The sequence below is a fragment of the Microtus pennsylvanicus genome, chromosome 13 (genome assembly GCF_037038515.1).
Source record: "Microtus pennsylvanicus isolate mMicPen1 chromosome 13, mMicPen1.hap1, whole genome shotgun sequence".
Taxonomy (NCBI): Eukaryota; Metazoa; Chordata; class Mammalia; order Rodentia; family Cricetidae; genus Microtus; species Microtus pennsylvanicus.
In genome coordinates, this window is record NC_134591.1 from 18,810,027 (window position 1) to 18,832,118 (window position 22,092).

The following is a 22,092-nucleotide window of genomic DNA, read 5'->3' on the forward strand; positions in this document are numbered from 1 at the left end:
TATATAATATTCAACAAAAAACATTTAACGATTATTTATAGGGGTATTTTTCACAACACAGAAAATATACAGGAGAACATCCCCAAAAGTCTAATAACTGGAGAATGGGTAAATATATTATTATATATTATTACAATAATATATCAAACTGCCATAAGAACTATAAAATTTTGTTGTAGGATTTCACATGCAGCAACTCAAGTACACTTTTGAGACAGCGCTAGTGGGGGAAATCTAGTCACTAAAGCCTACTTATACAGGAATGGTTTCATTCGTGAGATTCGAATCGCCTAGAGATACAGAAGAAAAAACGTGTTTGTCCACTGTGTATGTAATCAATCATCAACAGAAATATTCTGGTTTCTTTTACGCATTGAAAAGAATGTCCTAGTACGTACTCACATTACTAGGCTGTAGGCACAACTGATTAAAATTTGAAAATAACAAGAGTGACCAGATGTACAGGCACTCTTGTATCAAACATGGTTTGGCAATTCTGGTTCTAACAGATTATATGCTGGCATACATAAGTAACTAGAAACAGAAGCAAGCACTCTTATTCTTTCTTACCTTAATTTATAGACAGATCCTTAGCTGTCTTTTGGTTGCTAAACACATAACGGGTTATTTTATATATTGTTTTCTGTGCACTTCTAGCTTAGCATCAAAAGAACAGCCAACACTGATCGTGAATTCTGACAAGCTTTGTGCAAATTACACATGATTACATGTGTAATCATGTATTCCAAACTCAGGCTTACATCTGAACGTTGACTACCTATTCATGAGTTTTCAGTTTCAGGGGAAAGTGGCTCTTTAAGAGCTACCAGAGGATACCAGTACCACCTGGACTTTGTGTGGCTGAGAAAGCACTTCACCTTGTTTCATCCTTAAGTATAACGATAAAGAAAAAAATAAAATCGCTACAATGAAAACAAAAGCTCTTCAGTGTCTCTAACACATCATCCAAATCAGTGTGTCTGACCTTTTCTTAAAACCTTAGCCATCACAAGGGAACCAGTGGGGCGGGAGTCATGTGCTGAGGAGTAGTTAAAGGGCAGGAGAATTCACTGGTGTGAGAAGGGATTAGTGAGAGCTGGAGGAGAGAACCAGCCCCTCCCAGTGTGAGTGATCGTCTGGGATTTACTGTCTGGCAGAAACCCATATGCAATTAACAGCTGGCACCAGGGGACAAGCAGACATCCAACACTGGCTCAGAAGGAGGACAGCAGAGAAACCTTCCCGGAGTTGAAGGTACTGGTGAGCAGGTCTGCTGGGGGTCAACTGTGGCCAAAACTGAACTGGGATAAAGGAGATTTGCTTGCTAGGTGCCTGCTCCCTATTTTCCTTTCAGATCCATGGTTAAATGATAGGATGGTTGTCACTAGTAGATGCTTTCAGTAAATGATATCCAGGTTACGTCTTTTTAGATTAGCTCTGTCTTCTTTTTAAATTATGTGTTTGCATATAGATATATGTGCACATGAGTGCAGGCGCCCATAAGGAGCAGAGGGGAACCCTGGGAGCTGCAGTTACAAGGAATCATGAGCCACCTGATGTTGGCACAAGGCGCTGAACTTAGTTCCTCTGAAGGAACAATATATGCTCTTAACCACTGAGCTATTTCCCCAGCCCTAGAACTGGATTCTTACAAGTAGAAGTTTTACATAAGGAAACTCAAATACCAGGAGGATGGATTCAGTGATCTAGGTATTTTGCTTGATATTTAAAAGTAAATTGTTTTTATTTATTTTAGTAATATTGTTCCACATGGAAGGACTCCATTTTGGTGTAGGTTGGGAACAGTATTCAAAAAAAGTTTTGTAACTCTGTTTGCCTTTTTTTTTCAGCTGGCTTTGATCTAAGTACCTCAGTTTCCTCCCTGCAAAAAGCAGCATACTAGATCTGTATCCATACTCTATCTGTATCTTGTACTCTTCTAGAAGAATGAAATCTTACAAAGTCCTCCCCCTGGCTTCTGTCTTCCTCTCCCTGATGCTTTTTCATCAAGCCTGGGCTCAGTTTCCACGAGAGTGTACCACTGTTGAGGCTCTGAGAAGTAGAGAGTGTTGCCCAGACCTCTCTCCTTCCTCTGGACCTGGGACTGACCCCTGTGGCTCATCGGCAGGAAGGGGAAGGTGTGAGTCTGTGACCGCAGACTCCCGACCCCACAGCCCCCATTACCCCCACGACGGCAAAGATGACCGAGAGGGCTGGCCTCTTAAGTTCTTCAATAGGACATGTCAGTGCAACGGCAATTTCTCAGGACATAACTGTGGAACCTGCCGTCCTGGATGGAGAGGAGCTGCATGCGACCAGAAAACTCTCGTAGGTGAGTGGAGAGATGGGAAAGGCAGTTTCATTCAATTAGACTCAAGGTTATACACAATATACAGAACCTGAATCACTTATATCAGGAAACACCTACAACTATAGAGCTCAACCATTTTTCCCTAGTTGAGCAAACTGAAGGTTAGGAAGTTGAAGAACTTTGTCTGCTTTAGAAGTTTGGGATTGAAACCCCCACATTTTAACTAATAGTGTTTCCATGGGTCCAGAGAGATGGCTCAGTGAGTGGTAAGAACACTTGCTGCTGAGGCAGGAGAACCTGACTCCAGGTCCCCAGCACTCACTTAAGGAACTGGGTATGGCCACATGTGCCTGTAACCTCAGGCCTAAGGGTGAGAGACAGGTGAATCTATGGAGTTTTGAAAAACCACAGGTCTAGCCAAAATGTCATGAACGCCTCAGGGAAGTGAGGTGGAGAGTGATAGAGGGCAGCTGACACTCTCCTCGGGTCCTCACACACTTGTTTATGTCACCTCCACACCCAGTATTTCCTTCAAAAATGCTTGAGCGGTAACTATGTGTTGGGAACTGATTTTGTATCACTAGAGGTGTTTATGCTAATCTTTGTCCATTAAATGCAGAAAGGCCAAACTCATCGATTTGGACCTTTGGCAAGCATGGTATTCCCACTGAGATCTATCTAACTCTAACAAGGCAGTCTCTCCCCTCTGAGCTGCCATGGGAACCATAGTTCCTCACAGTGGTGATGGAATTCTTGCATTTTAGATGAAGGATCAAGTGTGTGGAGCATAAAACAGTAACAGCAGCAGCACTTGCTGGTTTTACATGTCTCAGACAATGACCAAGGGTTTCACAGACTATCTTTTGAGACTTTATTATCATCCACATCCTGATCTAAGTGTGGTGTGTGTGTGTGTGTGTGTGTGTGTGTGTGTGTGTGTGTGTTCTCTTCAATCTTTGTCATCCACATTCTGGTCTAAGTGTGTGTGTGTGTGTTTTCTCTTTAATCTTTGTGTCTTTGGAAAACAGGAGTTCTTTTTATTCAAATACCACAACAGGAAAATTGAGCCTACAAAAATGTGCCAAAATACAGAAAACTCTGTTTTAACCACTATGCTGGGCTCATCTGCCTTGTTTTTATAAGATTTATGATGTTTAGAAAGTAGAAAATTCAACTGTGGGGTGGTGACACATGCCTTTAATCCTAGAAGCCAGGAAAAGGAGGCATGGGGATGTCTGACTTTGGGGACAGCCTGGTCTACAGTGTCACTTCCAGGATATCAAGGCTTACACAGTGAAATCCTGTCTCAAAAAAAGTAGAAAATTGAAACAAAAAACGCCAATAGTGAACAAAAATAAATATGACAATATCGCAGAACCACACATCCTTATGTAAGATTTAAAAAGATTTTAAAGACTCAAGAGTAAATGTTGCAGGGTGTGCACCATAGAAGACTGCCTGAACAGGGCTTTAGAAAGTCTTTATTAGCTGGCCAGTGACTACATGAGTACTTAGGATGCCAGTGTAGCCCTGAGCCTTCCTCAGGGTGAGCTTTTGTGCACAAAAACCATGTTCTGGGCTGGCATAATTCAGTTAACAATATCAGTTAGTCAGAAGCAGAACTACAGAAACTGAAAAGCAGAGCTAGTACATTTATAGATCTTCCCAAAGCTCTGTGGACATCGATGGATTAGGCCTTTGTTTTAGTTTTGGCAGGTGGTGTTTTCTATGTGATGAGTTTTATAGCCTGATTGGTATTTCCATCATGGAGTTGGTTTTAATAAGGTCTCAGGACCTACTACGGTCTGGGGCCCCATGAAAGTAAATTGCTGAGAAAAGAGGGAATGGTGGAGAGATAAGTCTAAACAAAGGTTTACATTAGGAGTGTTTTTAATAACATACAGATTGGGAATCCATAATCAAAAATTCCAAAATTCTTCAAACTCTAAAAGTTTTCAAGCCCAATATAGTATCACAAATAGAAAGTCCCATACTGCTAAACTTTGTTTTAAACACTAACTGATGAAACTATGGTTCATATTGTCTTGGGCTATGTGTATAATGGAGTGTATATGAAACAAATGAATTTTACATTTCGCTTTGGACCTAATCCCCAAAATATAATGTACAAGAAAATATTTCAAAATCTGTAAACTCAAAACCTATCTGGTCCCAATCATCTTGGAAATGATATTTAACCAGTTAAATAGCTTATAAAAGATCTGAATGGGAGCACATATGAACTAATGGACACGGGAGGGAGCAGAGCATGTTGTAATATGATTGTGCTGATTTTCACAACTTAACATTTCCATCCTTAAAGTCAGGAGAAATCTTCTTGACTTAAGTGCAGAAGAAAGGAGCGACTTTGTGAGAGCCTTGGATATGGCAAAGCGCACAACGCATCCTCAATTTGTCATTGCCACAAGGAGGTCAGAAGACATACTGGGACCAGATGGCAACACACCACAGTTCGAGAACATTTCCATCTACAACTACTTTGTTTGGACACACTATTATTCCGTCAAAAAAACCTTCCTTGGGGTAGGGCAGGAAAGCTTTGGCGATGTGGATTTCTCTCATGAAGGACCAGCTTTTCTCACATGGCACAGGTACCATCTGCTGCAGCTGGAGAGAGACATGCAGGTATGTTCCGTCTTGGTTTTTAGGTCCTTACATGTAAATAAATCATTGGGATTCACTTTGTACTGAATGACAAGAATGAGCCGTGACAAAACAATCACGTTGTCAGGATACTTGTGACTTCCAGGTAAGATTCTTCCCACAACCTTGATCTTTTGTGCAGTGAAATGAAAGAATGCTAATGATGATAAAAACAATGGAGACCTTGTTTGGCCAAGAACTGAAAGTTTGGAAATTATTTAGGAAACAATGGAATTGTCAGCTTCCAGCCCTTTGTCCTGACCTGTAGAATGCATGCAGGCACCACCTCCTGGGAAGGGGTGCACTGTGCCTTGCTCTTCTATCCACACATAGCCCCTCAAACAGCTGATGATTCTAAAGTCGATGGTTCCTTTCATGTCCACTGAACTAAACTTTTTCATATTCCCTACCACTTTAAGGCTTACAGAAGAGCCCCACACAAAAGCATCACATAACTAAAAACTGATGGGTGTGTTCATTTTCTTGGGGGTAATAATCATTTTACTCCATTGTGTGTATGTGTGTGTGTGTATATATATATATATATACATATATATATGTATATATAAATGCATACATACACACATTCAAATATATCAAAATATCATTTTACACACCTTTAATATATATGTATACACACACACACACACATATATATATATATATATATATATTCTAAAAGGACCTCAAAATGGCATATCTTTAGATACAAATTGTCATTTGAAAACTAGCATTTTGGAGAGGAATGTAAAGTAGACCTCAAACAAGCACAGTAACTTCAAGCCTTTTTTATAAGCAGATACACTCAAAAGACACTAGAATATCTAGTATTGTAAATATATAACTGCTGCCTTTTCACTAACTGAACAAATATTTGAGAAAAATACTGTCATTCAGAAAGCGAATGGTTTAGGGACTGCGAGGTTAGCTCAAATAAAGAGCAGTTGCCTAGCAAGCAAAAGGCCCTAGGAGCAGTATCCAGCCCCAAATAAAACTGCTTATTGTTGCATCTCAATTATTCAGTCTGTAAACTAAACTTGCTTTCTATTTGAAGCATTAGTCATGAATCTCGATCCCAAAGTTAAAGTCTTAAAATTCACTAACATCTTCTTTTTAAAAAAAAAAAACTTGATTTTCGGGGCACTATGCTAGCATTTCAAGGAAAAGCAATGGTTGGGAGAGACAGAGGGATGCGCTACAATACAAAGATAGCTGACAGGAGTCTGTCCGTATTCACTTTGAAGGTGATTAAATGAGTTCATCTACTCCTCTCAGCATCATATTTAAGGCTCTGTTTACATGGAAGACATTTAATAGATTGTGAGTGGATAAATCTGCCATCAGTAACGAACTGTAGATCTTCATCCTCTCAAGGCATTTTCCCAATGGCATATGAGAATTTGGAAAGGTGGGCAGGAAGTGTCTCCAGCCTGAACTCTGCTGTTGTAACTTCCACCTCGATGACTTCCATTTTCTAGCACAAGGCATCATCACGTTCCAGGCTACCCGTGACACACAACACCATATGAATGTGCTCTGGCTCCCAAATGTCAGCTGCCCAGTCACAGTTGGTCTTGACTTACAAAGAGCCCTTGGCAGTTGTCACTAACTTTTGTAAAGCACAGTGATTATTTTTGTATGAGTAATACAAACTTTTAGTGATCAACAGCTGGGGGTGCCTTGAAAAGCTTCTGAGCTCGAAAACACCCAAGAATAAGGAGATGCCTGCCAAAAGGGAGACACAGGAAAGGAGCAGAAAGACACAGGCCCTTGAAAGTTACCTAAGGTAAAAGCAGCTCTGCACTAAATCTCACCCTCTGAAGGAAGTAGTGTTTTGTAGCAGCAGACCCCACCTCCCAAGATAGCTTAGACCCAAAATAATCACACAAAAGCTAGATTAATTAAATCACTGCTTTGATTCTTGCTTCTTATTGGCTAATTTCTTACATATTAACTTAACCCATTTTTATTAATCTGTGTATTGCCACATGGCAGTGGCTTTCCGGCAAAGTTCCCAGTGTCTGTCTCAGGCAGCTCCATTGTTTTTCCCTAACTCCGCCTTTCTCCTCCCATGCCAGTTCTTTATTCATTAACCAATAAAAGCAACACATAGACAGAAGGACCTCCCACACCAGTGTTTTAAGGAGCATGCATCCTTGGTCTCAAGCATTTTCAAAAAGTGTGAGATGGTTTCTAAGTGGGAACTAGGTCACTGGTCTTAAAAACAACAGGCACAGAATTCATTCTGAATCTGCTTAGCATTTTGTCTGTAAACTTCAGGCAGACTCCCATCTTCCTAGTGCAGCTTTGCAGTGTAAGTCTCTAAACAAAACTTTTGAGCTTTGCAAACAGAATCTGTATGAGACAAAATATGCAGTCTGTCAGCAAACCAGACTCTACCTAACTACAGTCATTCAGTCCACATTCAAAACAAAATCCCAAAACTTACTGTTCCACAAATCATTTCAAAACTGAGGTCACATGATGCGAAGAATTGGCAGTGCTTCCATTAAAAATAGGAAAGTGGAGCCAGGCAGTGGAGGTGCAGGCCTTAATCTCAGCACTCTGGAGGTGAATCTGTGGATTCGAGGCCAGCTTGATCTACAAAGTCCACAACAACCAGAACTATTACACAGATCTTGGCGGAGGGAGAAAGGGGAGAGACATGTAAAAATAATAGGAAAGCAAAAGAGATAGAAACATCAAAAATTTTAATAAAAGCAATAGAAATACAGTTATCTGCCAACAATGAAAACAATATTCCCCCAAATTATTTGTAGAAATTTCTTCATGAAGTGAGTTTCATTGCTTCTACTACCTATATGAGTCCTCCAACTAAATTACAAACTTTGTTCAATAAGGTCCTTAACTTCTCTGGGATCCTAGATATTATTATTGCATGCACTGCTTTCTTTAGCACATGAAGAGAGCTAACAGAAAAGGACACCAGAGTCAAGCAAGCCAAGAAAAAGGACATAAGTAGAAACAGGGACCACTAACGGATTTCTGTGATCTAGGAGATGCTGCAGGAGCCTTCTTTCTCCCTTCCTTATTGGAATTTTGCAACTGGGAAAAACGTCTGCGATATTTGCACCGATGACTTAATGGGATCCAGAAGCAGCTTTGATTCTACTCTTATAAACCCCAGCTCTGTCTTTTCTCAATGGAGAGTGGTCTGCGAGTCCTTAGAAGATTACGACACCCTGGGAACACTTTGCAACAGTAAGACCCCAATGACAGAGATACTGTTCACTATTCTTTATTAGTTAAAGTGATTGTGCTCCTGCAAGGCCTTTTTCTTCAGAACGAATCCTGCCGCCAGTGCAGGTGCACACTGAGCACCAAGGACATGCAAAGCAGTCTACACAGTGCTCCTGGGAAATAAGTATCTGTGTATGTTATTATTGTTCTTCAGCAATTTGATCAGTACATTGCTAACTTTAGTTTCAAAAATCCTAGAGTACATTAATCCTCTTAACACACTAAGCACTACTTAGCAGTCATGTGTCTTGGGTTGGGATTTTACTGAAAATATCCTGCAAGAATATCTGAAATATGCAAAAAATTAGTTTGGAGTGCTCTGGGAGCAGAACAAGAAGGAAGCAAAAATAAAAGGAAAATTCCATGCTTGTTCAGAGAACCAACATCCAAAAGGGATACTTTTCATAGGGATACAAGTGAGAAAAGAAAGAAAGATGCCTGCAGACTCAGCTCCAGCTCTCCTGAAGAGAACATACACAGCTCTGACACAGAACATTTCTGCTGTACACTGGTCTGTTCATGAGCTTCCCATTTTCTTCCATGAAACACAGTTACCCTCTCTGTGCTAACACAGTCTTAATTGTTGGTGTTCTCTATTATTTCTTGTTTTTCTACTTCAGGCATTTCCAGAAAAAATATTTGATTTTCCATATGAAAATTAAGGTTATGATTTATTATTACATATGTGGTATATTATTCTGCTTGTATTTTATGTATAAATTTTTGTATTGCTTTAGGCACTTAAAAAGAGAATAGTTTAAATATATTTAACTGAGTACATTTTTATCATTAGAAAAATATTTAGTTTTGTACTAATATAAGAAATGTGATAATACATGAATATTTCCTTAGCAATCTAACACCTGAGCAATTGGTTCCACCTTGTGACAGAGGAATGAAACTGAAGGTTACAGTGTCTTCATATACTAACACGTGCGTCTTTCTCACCAGGCTTATTGTGCTTAGGACTGGGAGTTCTTAGATATTTTCCTGCCATGTTGGTGGCTAGACATAATCATGTGGCATGTGTCTGTCTATGTGTGTTCATGTTCATGAGTGTGTAAATACACATGTGCATGTGTAAGCCACAGGCCACCATCAATTGTCATTGTTTTAGCTCTGTCTGCCTATTTTCTTTTAGTTTTGAGACCGTGTCTCACTGTGTAGCTCTAGCTGGCCTGCATCTCACTATGTAGCCCATAGAGATTCAACTGCCAGGCTCTTTCCGTCTCTCAAGGGCTGTGATTAAAGCCAGGCTTTAGGCTCCATCTGACTCTGGAGCAGGGGAGTGGGGAAGCAAGGTTTCTTACTGCTCCAGAACGCATCAATGACTCACTACCAAGCCTGGGGCTCTACCTGTCTCTGCCTTTCCAATGCTGATACTGCAAGTGTGCCCTGATGTACTTCACTTTTTTTTCCTGTGGGATCTTGGGTCAAACTCAGGTCTCTGAGTTTGATTATCTTCCCAGTCCAGAAAGAAAAAAAAATTTAAAGCCCATGAAAATAAGACATAAAAGGAAAAAAATAAAAGTGGAAGTATTTCGTTTTGTCATAGGTTTTGCTATCACTCTGTTTAACAAACCTCACAACTTCATGAAAATTGAAGAGTACTTTTCCTTTTTAAACAAATTTTAAGACTGTCCACTGTGACAATTCAAGATGTAAAAATTAAACACCATGTTTATTGACCATGGTAAAAAGGACTGGCAAGACAGTCAAGTAAAAGTAAAAGCTGATGTTGTTAAGGCTGATAACCTGAATTCAATTCCTAGAGCCCACATGGGGACTCTGTGATCTCTAAATGTGCACACATAGACACACACACACATACATTTAATTTTGAAAATCAAACATAATAAAGAATACAGGAAAACTCTACCAACCATATCATATTTCTCATACAGTATGAGATTCTTACTACATGTCTTCTTAAACTCTCACGGAAATTATTTCTTTTATCCTACTTCTATCTGAGAAGATTTTATCCATTTCTATAGTTTCATTGACATCTTTGGGAGACTGTAACATGCATATTCTTAGATGGACATTTCTTTAGAAATTCCAGACACACTGTTATTTACTTGTTTCATGAAATGTAGTGGCTGGGAAATTGAGTCAGTGACACCTGACATTCTTTCCACCCTCATAATGCATCTATGATTTGTCATACAAAAAGCGGTGGTTCTTTCTTTACAGAATTTTTCAAATCTATTTTTCCCTCACACATTCTGAACTTCTCATTCATCCCAGTGTGGAAACTGTACAGGACTAGAATTCATAGGACATTAGTGACTGAATTAGGAGAGGTTGTCCATGTTCAACTAAATTTGAAAACCACTGAGATAAAATCAAAATGGCTCTACCAATTTCTTTTACTACCCAAAGTCTCAACCATAAAATATCGTAAGGTGAACAAGGGTGCGGTTTCTTGCAACCAAAGTAGACCATACTTCCAAGTCTCATGGGATTTATTTATAATTCCCCAAATACAGCTAAAAGTTGAACTTTAGATTTAGTGATGCCTGAACGTTTTTGAGTATAGTCGATACTGCAAACTGTACATGGATACTGCACTCCTAACAGACAGAGGTCTATGTTTTATTGCTATAGTGTTTAATGGTTGTTATGCTAATGCAACAGATAGGGGACAGTGTGCATAGGATTCAATATAAGACATTTGTGAATGAAAAGAGAGACAAACTGAAGCTGCAGTGCTGTCCCCCGCAGGCCAATGGGCTATCTGCTTTGTCCTTGTGGAGCACTTATGAGCCTATCAGTCACCATAGCGAGTCATAAAATGTGCTCTTAACCATTCTTACTCTGCCCCACTCACCGCAGTTTCCTCCATTTCCCAGTGAGTTAAGTGTTACTTTCTGAGCTTGGAACCTGATTTCTTCACAATGTGGCTCTGGTCTAACTCCATCATTCCCTACAGCTTGCTCTGCATCTTGCAAGCTCTTCACCAAAGAGCCATAGCAAAGCATGCACCAACTCCTTGTCAATCCTGGAAAGCAGCTGGCACTGTGCCAGGATTGATGAGTGCGCTCATGTGCTCATGAGACAAACAGAAGGAAGCGTACGGTGTTGTGATACTGTCCCTCTCGAGACTACGCACTTTACAGAATTTCTCTGACTTTACTCACAGAAGTTCTTCCACAGTCATTTTGTCATTTAGAGTTCCTGCAAAATCTATTCTTTATGATTCTCTCTCTCTCTCTCTCTCTCTCTCTCTCTCTCTCTCTCCCTTTCTTCCCTCCCTTAAGGCATCCATACTACCCTTCAAAAAGTTTATTGATGACATTAATTTATTTTTAAAAAGGTGGAAAACATTTGTTGATTGAAATAAGCACAAAATTCCAAGGAGATTTGGGGGTATTTTTTCTTACTTCTCTGAAGACTTGTAACAGATGGCATTTGGGTAAAATTTTTCATATTTTAATGTTTCTGTTTGTATTTTTGCCTGTTTGCTTGTTTGTTTGAGACAAGGTTTCTCTGTGTAACCTTAGCTGTCCTGGAATTAGTTTTGTAGGCAATACTGGCTTCAAACTCAGAGGGCCACTTGCCTCTGCTTCCCAAGTGCATGTGCTACCATGACCTGCTTTATATTTTAGTTTTATATTTAGCTTTATAAGATTATTCTTACCAAAACTCAGTTTCTCATGTTCTTATATTCTTTTAATAAAGCTTGTTGAATTTAGCAGCATGCAGACCCATGTCTGTCAACATGATTATTGTTTTCTTCCATTGTTTTGATATATCAGGTTGTCTCAATTCAGAGAAGCAGGACAGGGTTATTTCGATGTTTTTCACAATGAGCGTGTCTTTTCCTAGTTATTCCACAAGGATCTAATTTTCAGTATTTTCACTGTATATGAAAGAGCAGTAGCCAGACCTGTAGAGATTCTCTAACTGTGTGCATGCCTTTCCTCCCTAGGCACTGAGGGTGGGCCCATCAGGAGAAACCCAGCTGGGAACGTGGGCAGACCAGCAGTGCAGCGTCTTCCTGCGCCACAGGACGTCACCCAGTGTTTGGAGGTTGGCGTGTTTGACACACCTCCTTTTTATTCCAATTCTACAAACAGTTTTCGAAACACAGTGGAAGGCAAGTAAACAAACAATTGAAAAACGGGTGTTTTGAATTAATCTAGTTAGGAGGGTAAGTTGGAGAGCCCCAAATTAGATGTTTTTAAAAAAAAGCGTTTGAATGCCACATTGATCACATGGGCTTATATGAATTGACTGTTGATTTCGATTTAGTCACAATTTCAAATTCAAAAGTAAGGGGAGTATCAGATTATATTTGGTTATCTGAGGAAAAAATCATGGAGAATTATTGTTTCAAACCCCTTAGATTTCTATAGTCTTTCCAATTTAGTGCCTGGCAGTTATCGGGCTTCCTGTGTAATGAGGTCACAGTGTAGCATTACAGGTAACTTTTGTAGTCATCAAATTGTTTCTTTTTAAAAGGTAAGATTAACAATTTAAATTCCAATTGCTTGACAGCCTGTAAAGTCTGGTTTGGGCAGTTTTATTTAAGTTGAAACACTTTATAACAAGTGTTAAAGGTCTATAAAAATAAATATATAAATAAGCGTCTACTGAGGTTTAGCTTGATTTTCCTCATAGCAGTCGAAGTATTTGTAAGTTGAAGTAGTGCAGTTCAAATAGGTGTAGTGCCCTTCTGAGACAGCCAATGATAATGCATTCAAATTTCTAGAGGAGTACAATTATGTCTAACTTAATTTTAAATTTGTTACTATTGGAATTCCCCTTGAGTGCCAGCATCACACTGGTGCTATGCACCACCCTCCTTCCAACAGGAATGATTCTCTCTCTTCTGTGTTCAGAGATACGGAAGCTGTAACTCCAATCACTAACTTCAATTTTATTCCCTTTTGCTATCAAATTTGCACACTCTCCTTATGTTTATTTAAGTCATACTAATTCACCAACAGAATTGGCTCAATATTTACTACATATGGATACTAAACTGATAACTATAAGAATACAGTACTGATTTTTAAAAGCAATATGCTGACTATGTTCCCTGAGTCAAAAAAAAATAGGAGAATGAATGAATGAATGAATGAATGAATGAGTAAATGAATGAGTGACTATATAGACATGGAAGTTCAACCCAATGAGATACACTTAACTCTATCACAAATCACAAGCCCCAACTGCTTTCTGACCTAAACTGGCATTTATCCTCATCCGCCTAATATGTAGAGGGATTTAAAAATTCTCTAAATATTTTAACAAGAATCTTTCCAGATTTTTAAAACTATATAGAAAAAGAGAGAAATTGAGGGCATTTTAGCATCCCCACAAAATTAATTTTCTGAAAATAAATATGCTGGCAGTCATTAAAAAGGAGGAAGGCAGGAGAGTTTGCAGGACAGTGACAGCAATGCTCTCAGTGGTGGAAGCAGTAACTGGGGGATTTCCACTGTCTCGGTTTCCATGCAGAAAAATCTGTGCCTTGTCAAAGTTCAGCACTCATATATTTTGACTGCTGTCTTTTGCGGGTTGTTATTGTTAACCTAGAAGCTACATTTGGAATACCACACCACCAGCTCAGAGCTAACCTAGTTCTGAGTACAGCAAGCAAATGTCATCAGCCGTTACTACAAGGGCAACACTATTATACTGAGGCAATATTTAGCCTGGCGAGCTGTGAAAAATAGCTTCCTAATATAATCTATGCTGTTGACTCACAATGTTTTCTACTATATTCATTCTTACTTTTAAATATAGGTTACAGTGATCCCACCGGGAAATATGACCCTGCTGTTCGAAGCCTTCACAACCTGGCCCACCTCTTCCTGAATGGAACAGGAGGACAAACCCATCTGTCTCCCAACGATCCGATTTTTGTCCTCCTGCATACTTTCACTGATGCAGTCTTTGATGAATGGCTGAGGAAGTATAACGCCGGTGAGGTGCTTTTATATGATTTTGCAAGCTTCGCAAAGGGATTATTCTGGTGGTGTTGCTATCAATATAAGCTAGCACTTGACAACCATAAAATAGGCTCCAAAATAAAGATGCAGTAGCTCTCCCATCCAGCCATTGCCAAATACTCAAAACCACTTTGAATACTGTGGAAGTCTCTCAGTACTGTTACCATTAAGATGTCACTACTGGCATTCCTGTCATGAAAAGATAACTCCCACGTGCTCCAAGTTTTTCCTACCCATATTTTCCAACAAACCTTCTCATTTCCTTTTAATATAAATAGAAGAAAGGTACAGACCTATTCTTGGGTTCCACAAAACACTAAACATGCCATATCCGCAATCTGTAATTCTGAGTTATATTACTTTATGGCCTCAAAACAAATGAAAATTTGATCGACTTGAAAAGTTAAGAGTTTTTATGTCATGCCATAGGAAATCTCTTTCAAGTTCATTTCACTGCATTCTTTAAAATATTATTTTAGAGACCTCATTTACTGCGTTCCTCTTCAGCCAAGTGAAGTATGTTGCTTTTCAAAACCATGAAAGTATTTCCACTAGTTTAAACATCATAAATTTTCATGTTTTGGAAATGTTCTGAACTTTAGCTTCTGTGCTTTTATCATACACACACAATATTGAAGGTTAGCTCTCTTTTGCTTTATCTATCCAGCAAGGCCCTCACACTTCTTTATGTAGATCAGAAAACTCTGTTGCAACCTTTCCAGACCAACAATCCATGTGTTGATCAAAATGTTATTCTGTCAGAAATCATTTAAGAAACAAGTAATTTGCCATTTATGGTAGTGACTATAATTCCAGTACTCAGAAGTTGGCCAGTGTTATACAGGGAGATGTGATGTGGGAGTGACTTCTTTCTAATCTGTTGCTTTCATTGGTTAATTAATAAAGAAACTGCTTGGCCCATTTGATAGGCCAACCCTTAGGTGGGTGGAGTAAACAGAACAGAATTCTGGGAGAAAAAAGCTGAGTTGGGAGTTGCCATGATTCTCCCACTCCAGACAGAGGCAGGTTAAGATCTTCCCTTTCTTTCTTTCTTTCTTTCTTTCTTTCTTTCTTTCTTTCTTTCTTTCTTTCTTGGGCTATACAGATTATGAGAAATGGGTTAGATCAATATGTAAGAGCTAGCCAATAAGAGGCTGGAACTAATGGGCCAGGCAGTGTTTAAAAGAATACAGTTTCTGTGTAATTATTTTGGGTGTAAAGCTAGCCGGGTGGTGGGACATAGCCCGCCGCCCATATTTCAACAGACGCCAAGTGTATCGACGTAAATTAATGCAGACAGAAATTGTAATAAATATATACAGCTTTAATTGGGAAATAGACTTACAGAACCAGAGGTTCCATCAGAGAACAGGAAAGCAGAAGGGGTGGCCTGGAGCGCACCCACAATCTTTATAAGTAAGAAATATCCTCGGGGGACCCCGCCCTACAAGTAAGGTGATTGGCTGGGTCTCTCCTACAGAGATGTCTCAAAAAAATGAATTCAGACAGGCAATTCACACATAAATACTTGCAAGGTTATGAATTTATTAATTGGTATCCTGCTTCATATTTCATGTGTATTTAAATACATAACAGCAACAGACAATGAATTTATTACTTATAATGTTACTTTCTGTCTCAGTCACTGTGCTATTGCTATGAATAGACACCATGACACAGACAACTCTTATAAAAGAAAACTTTTAATTGGGTACTTACTTAGTAGTTTCAGAGTGATGGTCCATTATCATCATGTGGAAAGCAGACAGGCATGGTGCTGGAGCAGTAGCTTGTAGTAGGAGCTGCGGGCCTCTTCCCACAGCCCGGATCCTAGCCGCCTGGCTTGCTTATGCCCTGAAATAACAACACACAAACTGTATTCTTTTAAACACTGCTTGGCCCATTAACTCTAGCCCTAACTGGCTAATTCTCATATCCCGATCAACCCATCTCTAATAATCTGTGTAGCACCAGTCTTACCGAAAAAGATTCAGCATGTCTGACCTGGCAGCTTGCTTCATCGCTTCTGCCTGGGAGAGGGGAGCATGGCCTCTGTCTGAGGCGTCTCACCTCACTTCCTCTTCCTCCCAGCATTCTGTTCTGTTTACTCCACCCACCTATGTTTTAACCTATGAGGGCCAAGCAGTTTCTTTATTTTTTAACCAATGACCTTCCTCCATCAGTAGCTGAGAGTTTACATCTGATCCATAGGCAGCATGGAGAGAGAGAAAGGCACAAGACTTGGAGTGAGCTTTGGAAACCTCAAAGTCCACCCCACCCCCGTTGACACACCTCCTCCAATAATGTCACAGCTACTCTAAAAAGTCCACACTTCCGAATCCTCTAATCCTTCTCAGACAGATCTACTTGCTGGTAACTAAGCATTTAAATATATCATTCTCATTCAAACCACTGTAATTTCTTTAAAATAAAATAAGAAATTAATATTTTTATGATTCAACCCAGGTTCGGTAAGCTACATTTTGCCATTTCCCTAACTTTTCATCATACTCCCCACTCCTTAGCGTATACCTTTACATTGGGCACTTGCTTTTTGCCAATCTTGCCAGTGTTCAACTTAATAATTGTCAGAACAAGTTGTTCTGTTTGGAATAATAGCAATCACTTTGAGTGTGTTTCATGGGATTATTTTTTAAATTGTTTTTATTGACCTATACATTTTTTCTCCATTTCCCTCCTTTTCTTCTCCCTTCTACCCTCTCCCATGATCCCCACACTCCCAATTTACTCAGGAGATCTTGTCTTTTTCACTCGATTATTTTTATTGTAACACTACATAAACTGGAATTCATAGGTTAGAAATGAACAAAATCAGCTCCTGTTAAGTACAGGCTTTGAAGAACTAGCCAAAAGTATACAAGTAATATCTATGCAGTCATCCCCAATGCTGTGAGTGTTAGATTTCTCAAAGGGAATAGAAGTGTTCTCTTATTATAGTTTTGTAGATACCATAAAAATGTGTACTATTCTACGCTTCATACAGTGGCTAAAACCTAATTATTGCTCATTCGTATAAATTTGGTAAAGGTTCCCCAGATCGAATCTAAAGGCTGTTGATGAAAGCAGAAATTTTTTTCTTATTATCCCCTCAACCTCTCTGCTTGAGTTCTGAGCAGTCTAAAGACTCTCAGCCACAAGCAGTCAGTGGGTAGAGAAAGGCCATCAATAAACAGTAGCTAGCCTGTGGCATTTTTCTGATAAAATATAGTCTTAAACTATAAAAAAGTCAATGCTGAAAACTTGAGTAAAAATGAGAACTGACCAATCAGACACCTTCCCACATATCCCATTTATTTCTAAACGTCCCTTGGGAAAGGAGGCCATGAACTAATGAGAACAGCTAAAGTAAGAAATGGGGAAGAATCATGCAACATTCCCGCAAAAGCAGACTTTTAAAAATAGTCCAGGAGCAGAGAGGACAGAGTTGTTTTTCTGAACTCTATCAAAGTTTTAAACATATTGAAGATTCTTTGGAAATCAGAATTGTAGAATTACCAAAATCTGAAGTCAGAATAACAACATTTAAAAAGCTAAAGCAGGCTGGGTGGTGGTGGTGCACGCCTTTAACCCTAGCACTTGGGAGGCAGAGGCAGGCAGATTGAGGCCAGCCTGGTCTATAAGAGCTAAGTCCAGGACAGGCTCCAAAATTACAGAGAAACCCTGTCTCGAAAAAAGAGAAAAGAAAGAAATATTAAGAAATATTGCACAGATATATTTAAGGTCTAAGGCAACCATCTCTCAATTTTGAATTACAGACCACTGAGTAATTTGTAAATTGTAAATAAATTGTGGGTTTATTTAAAGTAGTGTCTATAGTTTAAAAACAGAAGAGCTGGAGAGGTTCTTACACAGCAGTGCCACCCGAGTCCTCTGACTTTAAAGGTTCTATCAATACCAGTGTTTATTATAGTGGTATTTTATTTGTGCTTTATAAATAAAGATTGCATGAAGACCAGAAGGTAAAACTAAGTCACTAGAGGCCAGGAAGTGGGGTCACACACCTTTAATCCTAGGATTTGGGAAACAGAAGCAGATGGTTCTCTGGATCTCTGTGAGTCCAAGCCCACCCTGGTCTACACAAGATCAACATAGTAGCAGATCCAGGTAGTGGTGGAAAATAAGCAGGTATAAGACAGGAACTAGCTCTCTTTCAGTCTGAAAATTTCTTAGAGGTAAGAGCTCGCTAGTGACTTGGCTGCTTTGCTTTTCTGATCTTCAGGTTGAATCCATGTCTGTTTCTGGGTTTTTGTTATTTGTGATACAGTTGGTGCTGCATTCACCCTGTTCTTCAGTGAAACCTGCCTTGTGCCTTTATTTCTTGTAAAGTCTGAAAACACTTTCCACATGCTCTTTGCACATTTGCCATCTTCAGAGCATAGTAACTATTCTGATATCAACTTCCTGCCTGCTTACGAGTTTCCTCTGGAATATTTTAGATATTTCTATCTTCCCATTGGAAAATGCTCCCATTGGACATAACAGGCAATATAACATGGTACCATTCTGGCCTCCAGTTACCAACACAGAGATGTTTGTTACTGCTTCAGACAACCTGGGATATGCCTATGAAGTTCAATGGCCAGGTCAGTGTTGTCAGCGAATTTTTACTGTAGTGTTCTCTGAAAGCAAATCTGTCATCTTAAAGGTATGGTCCTCACAGTGCGCTGAGCTTGGTGCATTATATTGGATATGAAGGTTTCCCATAGATTCTTGTTTGGGAATAAAAATGTGGGAGTTTATTATTTACTGGGTACTCACTCTGACCCAGTAATGAGGTAATCAAACACCACTCTATTTTATTTAATCTTCATACTCTTTAGAGGTATTTTACTTCTCATCTTGAAAATAACAAAACTGAAAATTTGAAGTTAATTCTAACATGAGAGAGGCTATGTTTCTAGCCAAGTTGAGAATGAGTTTTCGATTTAAACACCTGTGATGTCACCAGTTACTCATAAGACCATGCCACTTTCTTTTATCTATTAAAAAAAAACACTGATTTTTGATATTTTAAAATTAAAGACCTTCAATTGTAAATTTTCCTCAACAAAAGTACCAAAATATCGTGAAAGATCACCAAACTTGGGACTCGATGAAACGAGATTCCAAAACCAGCAATTCTTCCTATACCCATTGGTCAATAAAGACCCTGTGCAGGGTCTTTATTCTTTGAGTTGTCTTGTCTTCAACTTTGGAATAGCAATAACATTCATCTCATCTTATTTTTCAAACAGGTCAGGAGTTCACTATTTCTGAAATCATTACAATTGCTGTAGTGGCTGGACTGTTACTTGTGGCTGTCATCTTTGTGGGAGTTTCCTGTCTGATCCGTTCTAGAAGCACCAAGAATGAAGCCAATCAGCCTCTTCTCACTGATCACTACCAACGCTATGCTGAGGAATACGAGGAGCTCCCAAATCCTAATCAGTCCATGGTCTGATAGCCGCCTGTCCGCTAACGCAGGAGGACGGACACAACCTGATTGAAGCACAGTGATCACCCACTTTTCATTTTGCTTCCTTTCTTTCTTACATAGATGTGTGTCGGAATTAAAGCATTGCCTTTTGGGGATGAGAATTCAGAATCTTTTCAATGGGTTCTAATCATTAGCTCTGTTTAAGATGGCATATTGTACCAGCTCCATATTATCTAAGGGGATAATGTGATGAGCTTTCTTGTACTCTAAAGATTGCCTAAGGGCTGTGAATAAGCAATGCTTTGTGTGCACCGAAAAATAAGATGTAAAAATCTCTACTTCATTTGTGTAAGTGGCCATTCTTATGTTGTCAGCATGTGAGTGCATTGCTATTTTGATACTGGTCAACAGAGATAAAGACAGCCATGTTGGTTGGTTAAATTGCATTACTTTGTAAGCAAATAGGATCCTGATTAGCTTTCTGAAACTGCTCTTGTTTTGATGACAGCATATATTATTTGGGCTCAGGTGCAAGGTCACAACAAAGTCACAATTCTTGTCACACTTTGTAAAAACGAAAGCTTCACCTTGCTGGAACACAGCTTTTACTGCCTGTTTGCCACTGTGTTCCCACCACCCATGTCACAGCTCACCTCCCAATTCTAGTATCTTGGAAGTCTGCAGAGAAGGATTAAGACAAAGGACACTGTGTTGTGCATAACATCAAATGTATTCATTTCACTTCAGCAGCATTCTCTTACCGCTTGTCAGCCGTTTGTGTACTTCAAAATAAATATAATAAAATCTTGTTACATTAGTTCCCGTTTTTCAAAGAGGTTTTCTTTTTTCCTTTTTTTTTTTTTTTGACAAAGTCTGACTCTGTTTCCCCAGATGGGCTGGGACTCTCTATATAGACCAGGCTGACCTAAAATCCACAGAAATCCATCTGCCTCTGCCTCCCCCGGTACTGAAATTAAAGATGTGTACCACCACATTTGGCCTTTACCTTGTAATCTAATATAATGTGCATTTTCTTTCCTTTTATTTTGTGCAATGAAACAATGTTCCAAAGATGAACTATTTGGGATAGCCATAACATATTCTACTAAAAATTTGTTAAAAGAAATAATAGTAATAATAATCATAACACCACAGAACACAGATGGTTTGATATCCCAGTTTAGGATACAGAAACAAGATTAAGGTTATATTTACCAGCTTTCTTTATTTCAAACAATGTTTAGACAAAATACATGACAGAATATGTTAAATGATACATATAAAACAGTGCTTTAAAGTTTCTCAGGTAGTATTATTAGGTTGATTCTCTTCAAACACAGCTTAACATGTTTAAATATTACACATTTATTTATAACATTTTAGAGATGTTATTACAAAATGTAATTTTTTAATAGACTACCAATGAAACTAAACAGCCTCATTTCATATTTTAGACAAGTTAATATTTAATCATTTGGGAACTTTCATTAATCACATACTTAATCTCAGGGTTAGTTAAAGGTGCTATGAACTTCTGAAGAAAGTCGGGATTAAAAAATTGAGAAATTAAGATTTAACTTTGGCCTCAAGGCATCTCAGCGAATTCACCAAATATAAAAGCAGAGAAGGGTATTTTCAGAATGACAGCGTAAGCAAAGGCACAGTGTTTTAACGCAACATAGAACATTCAAAAATCTAAAGAGGGTCAATGTGGCAACAGCACAGCCTTGATGGAAGGGAGTAGACAGCTGATTGAGAATGAAACCACAGAGTGCCCTAAGTGCAATCCCGAACATGTTGTAACACATTCTACAAAAAAAGAGAAAAAAATGGGTGTGGGGGAGGTGTCACATGCGAGATGCATCGACAAAAATGATAGCTGTGGTAAAAATCTGCCAATAATACTGATGATAGGAGAGACCAGAAGAGTGACTATGGAATAATTCATGGGAGAGAGAAGTCCTACCTGAAATATAGACATAAATAATCTCACTATGGGGCACTACACGCTTATCTTATAAATATAGCCAACTTGCTTCTTTGTTTTCCGTGGATGCTTGTAGTTATTATACAGTTCTATGAGGAGACCTTATAACTTTTCTTGACCAGATGGCCCTTTTTTGTTTTCTAAATAATGACGAATAATGTTCATTTACTGTCTTAGAGAACTGCATTCCTAACACTCTTGGTGTTCTCTTACAAAGCATAGTGATGGCATTACATACTCATGAAAAAGCAAATTCCAAACCACTTAAAACCCATCCTTTCCTGAGGTGTTGGCTCATTTCATGCCAGTGCCACAACTGAGCTCAGCTAAGCAAAGTGAATGAGAAACACAAGAGGCCCAGACTGGGCCACCAGGATCCGTGGTGCTTGCCTGAACACCAGCATGACTACATACATAGGGATAACCTGGCCTCAGGGAAGGAGGGAGAGAGACAGAGAAAAGAGCTATT

General features: G+C 39.0%; 1 protein-coding gene across 1 annotated transcript; it reads left to right on the forward strand.

The window, feature by feature from the left end:
- Nucleotides 1-1,947: 1,947 nt before the first annotated feature.
- On the forward strand, nt 1,948-20,400 carry Tyrp1 (tyrosinase related protein 1). The gene is made up of 7 exons (XM_075945440.1): nt 1,948-2,332; nt 4,635-4,957; nt 7,993-8,197; nt 12,171-12,338; nt 13,994-14,173; nt 18,657-18,803; nt 19,455-20,400. Exons 1-7 carry the CDS (start codon nt 1,948-1,950, stop codon nt 19,658-19,660), a joined length of 1,614 nt encoding a protein of 537 aa, XP_075801555.1. The 3' UTR covers nt 19,661-20,400.
- The last annotated feature ends 1,692 nt before the right edge of the window (nt 20,401-22,092 follow it).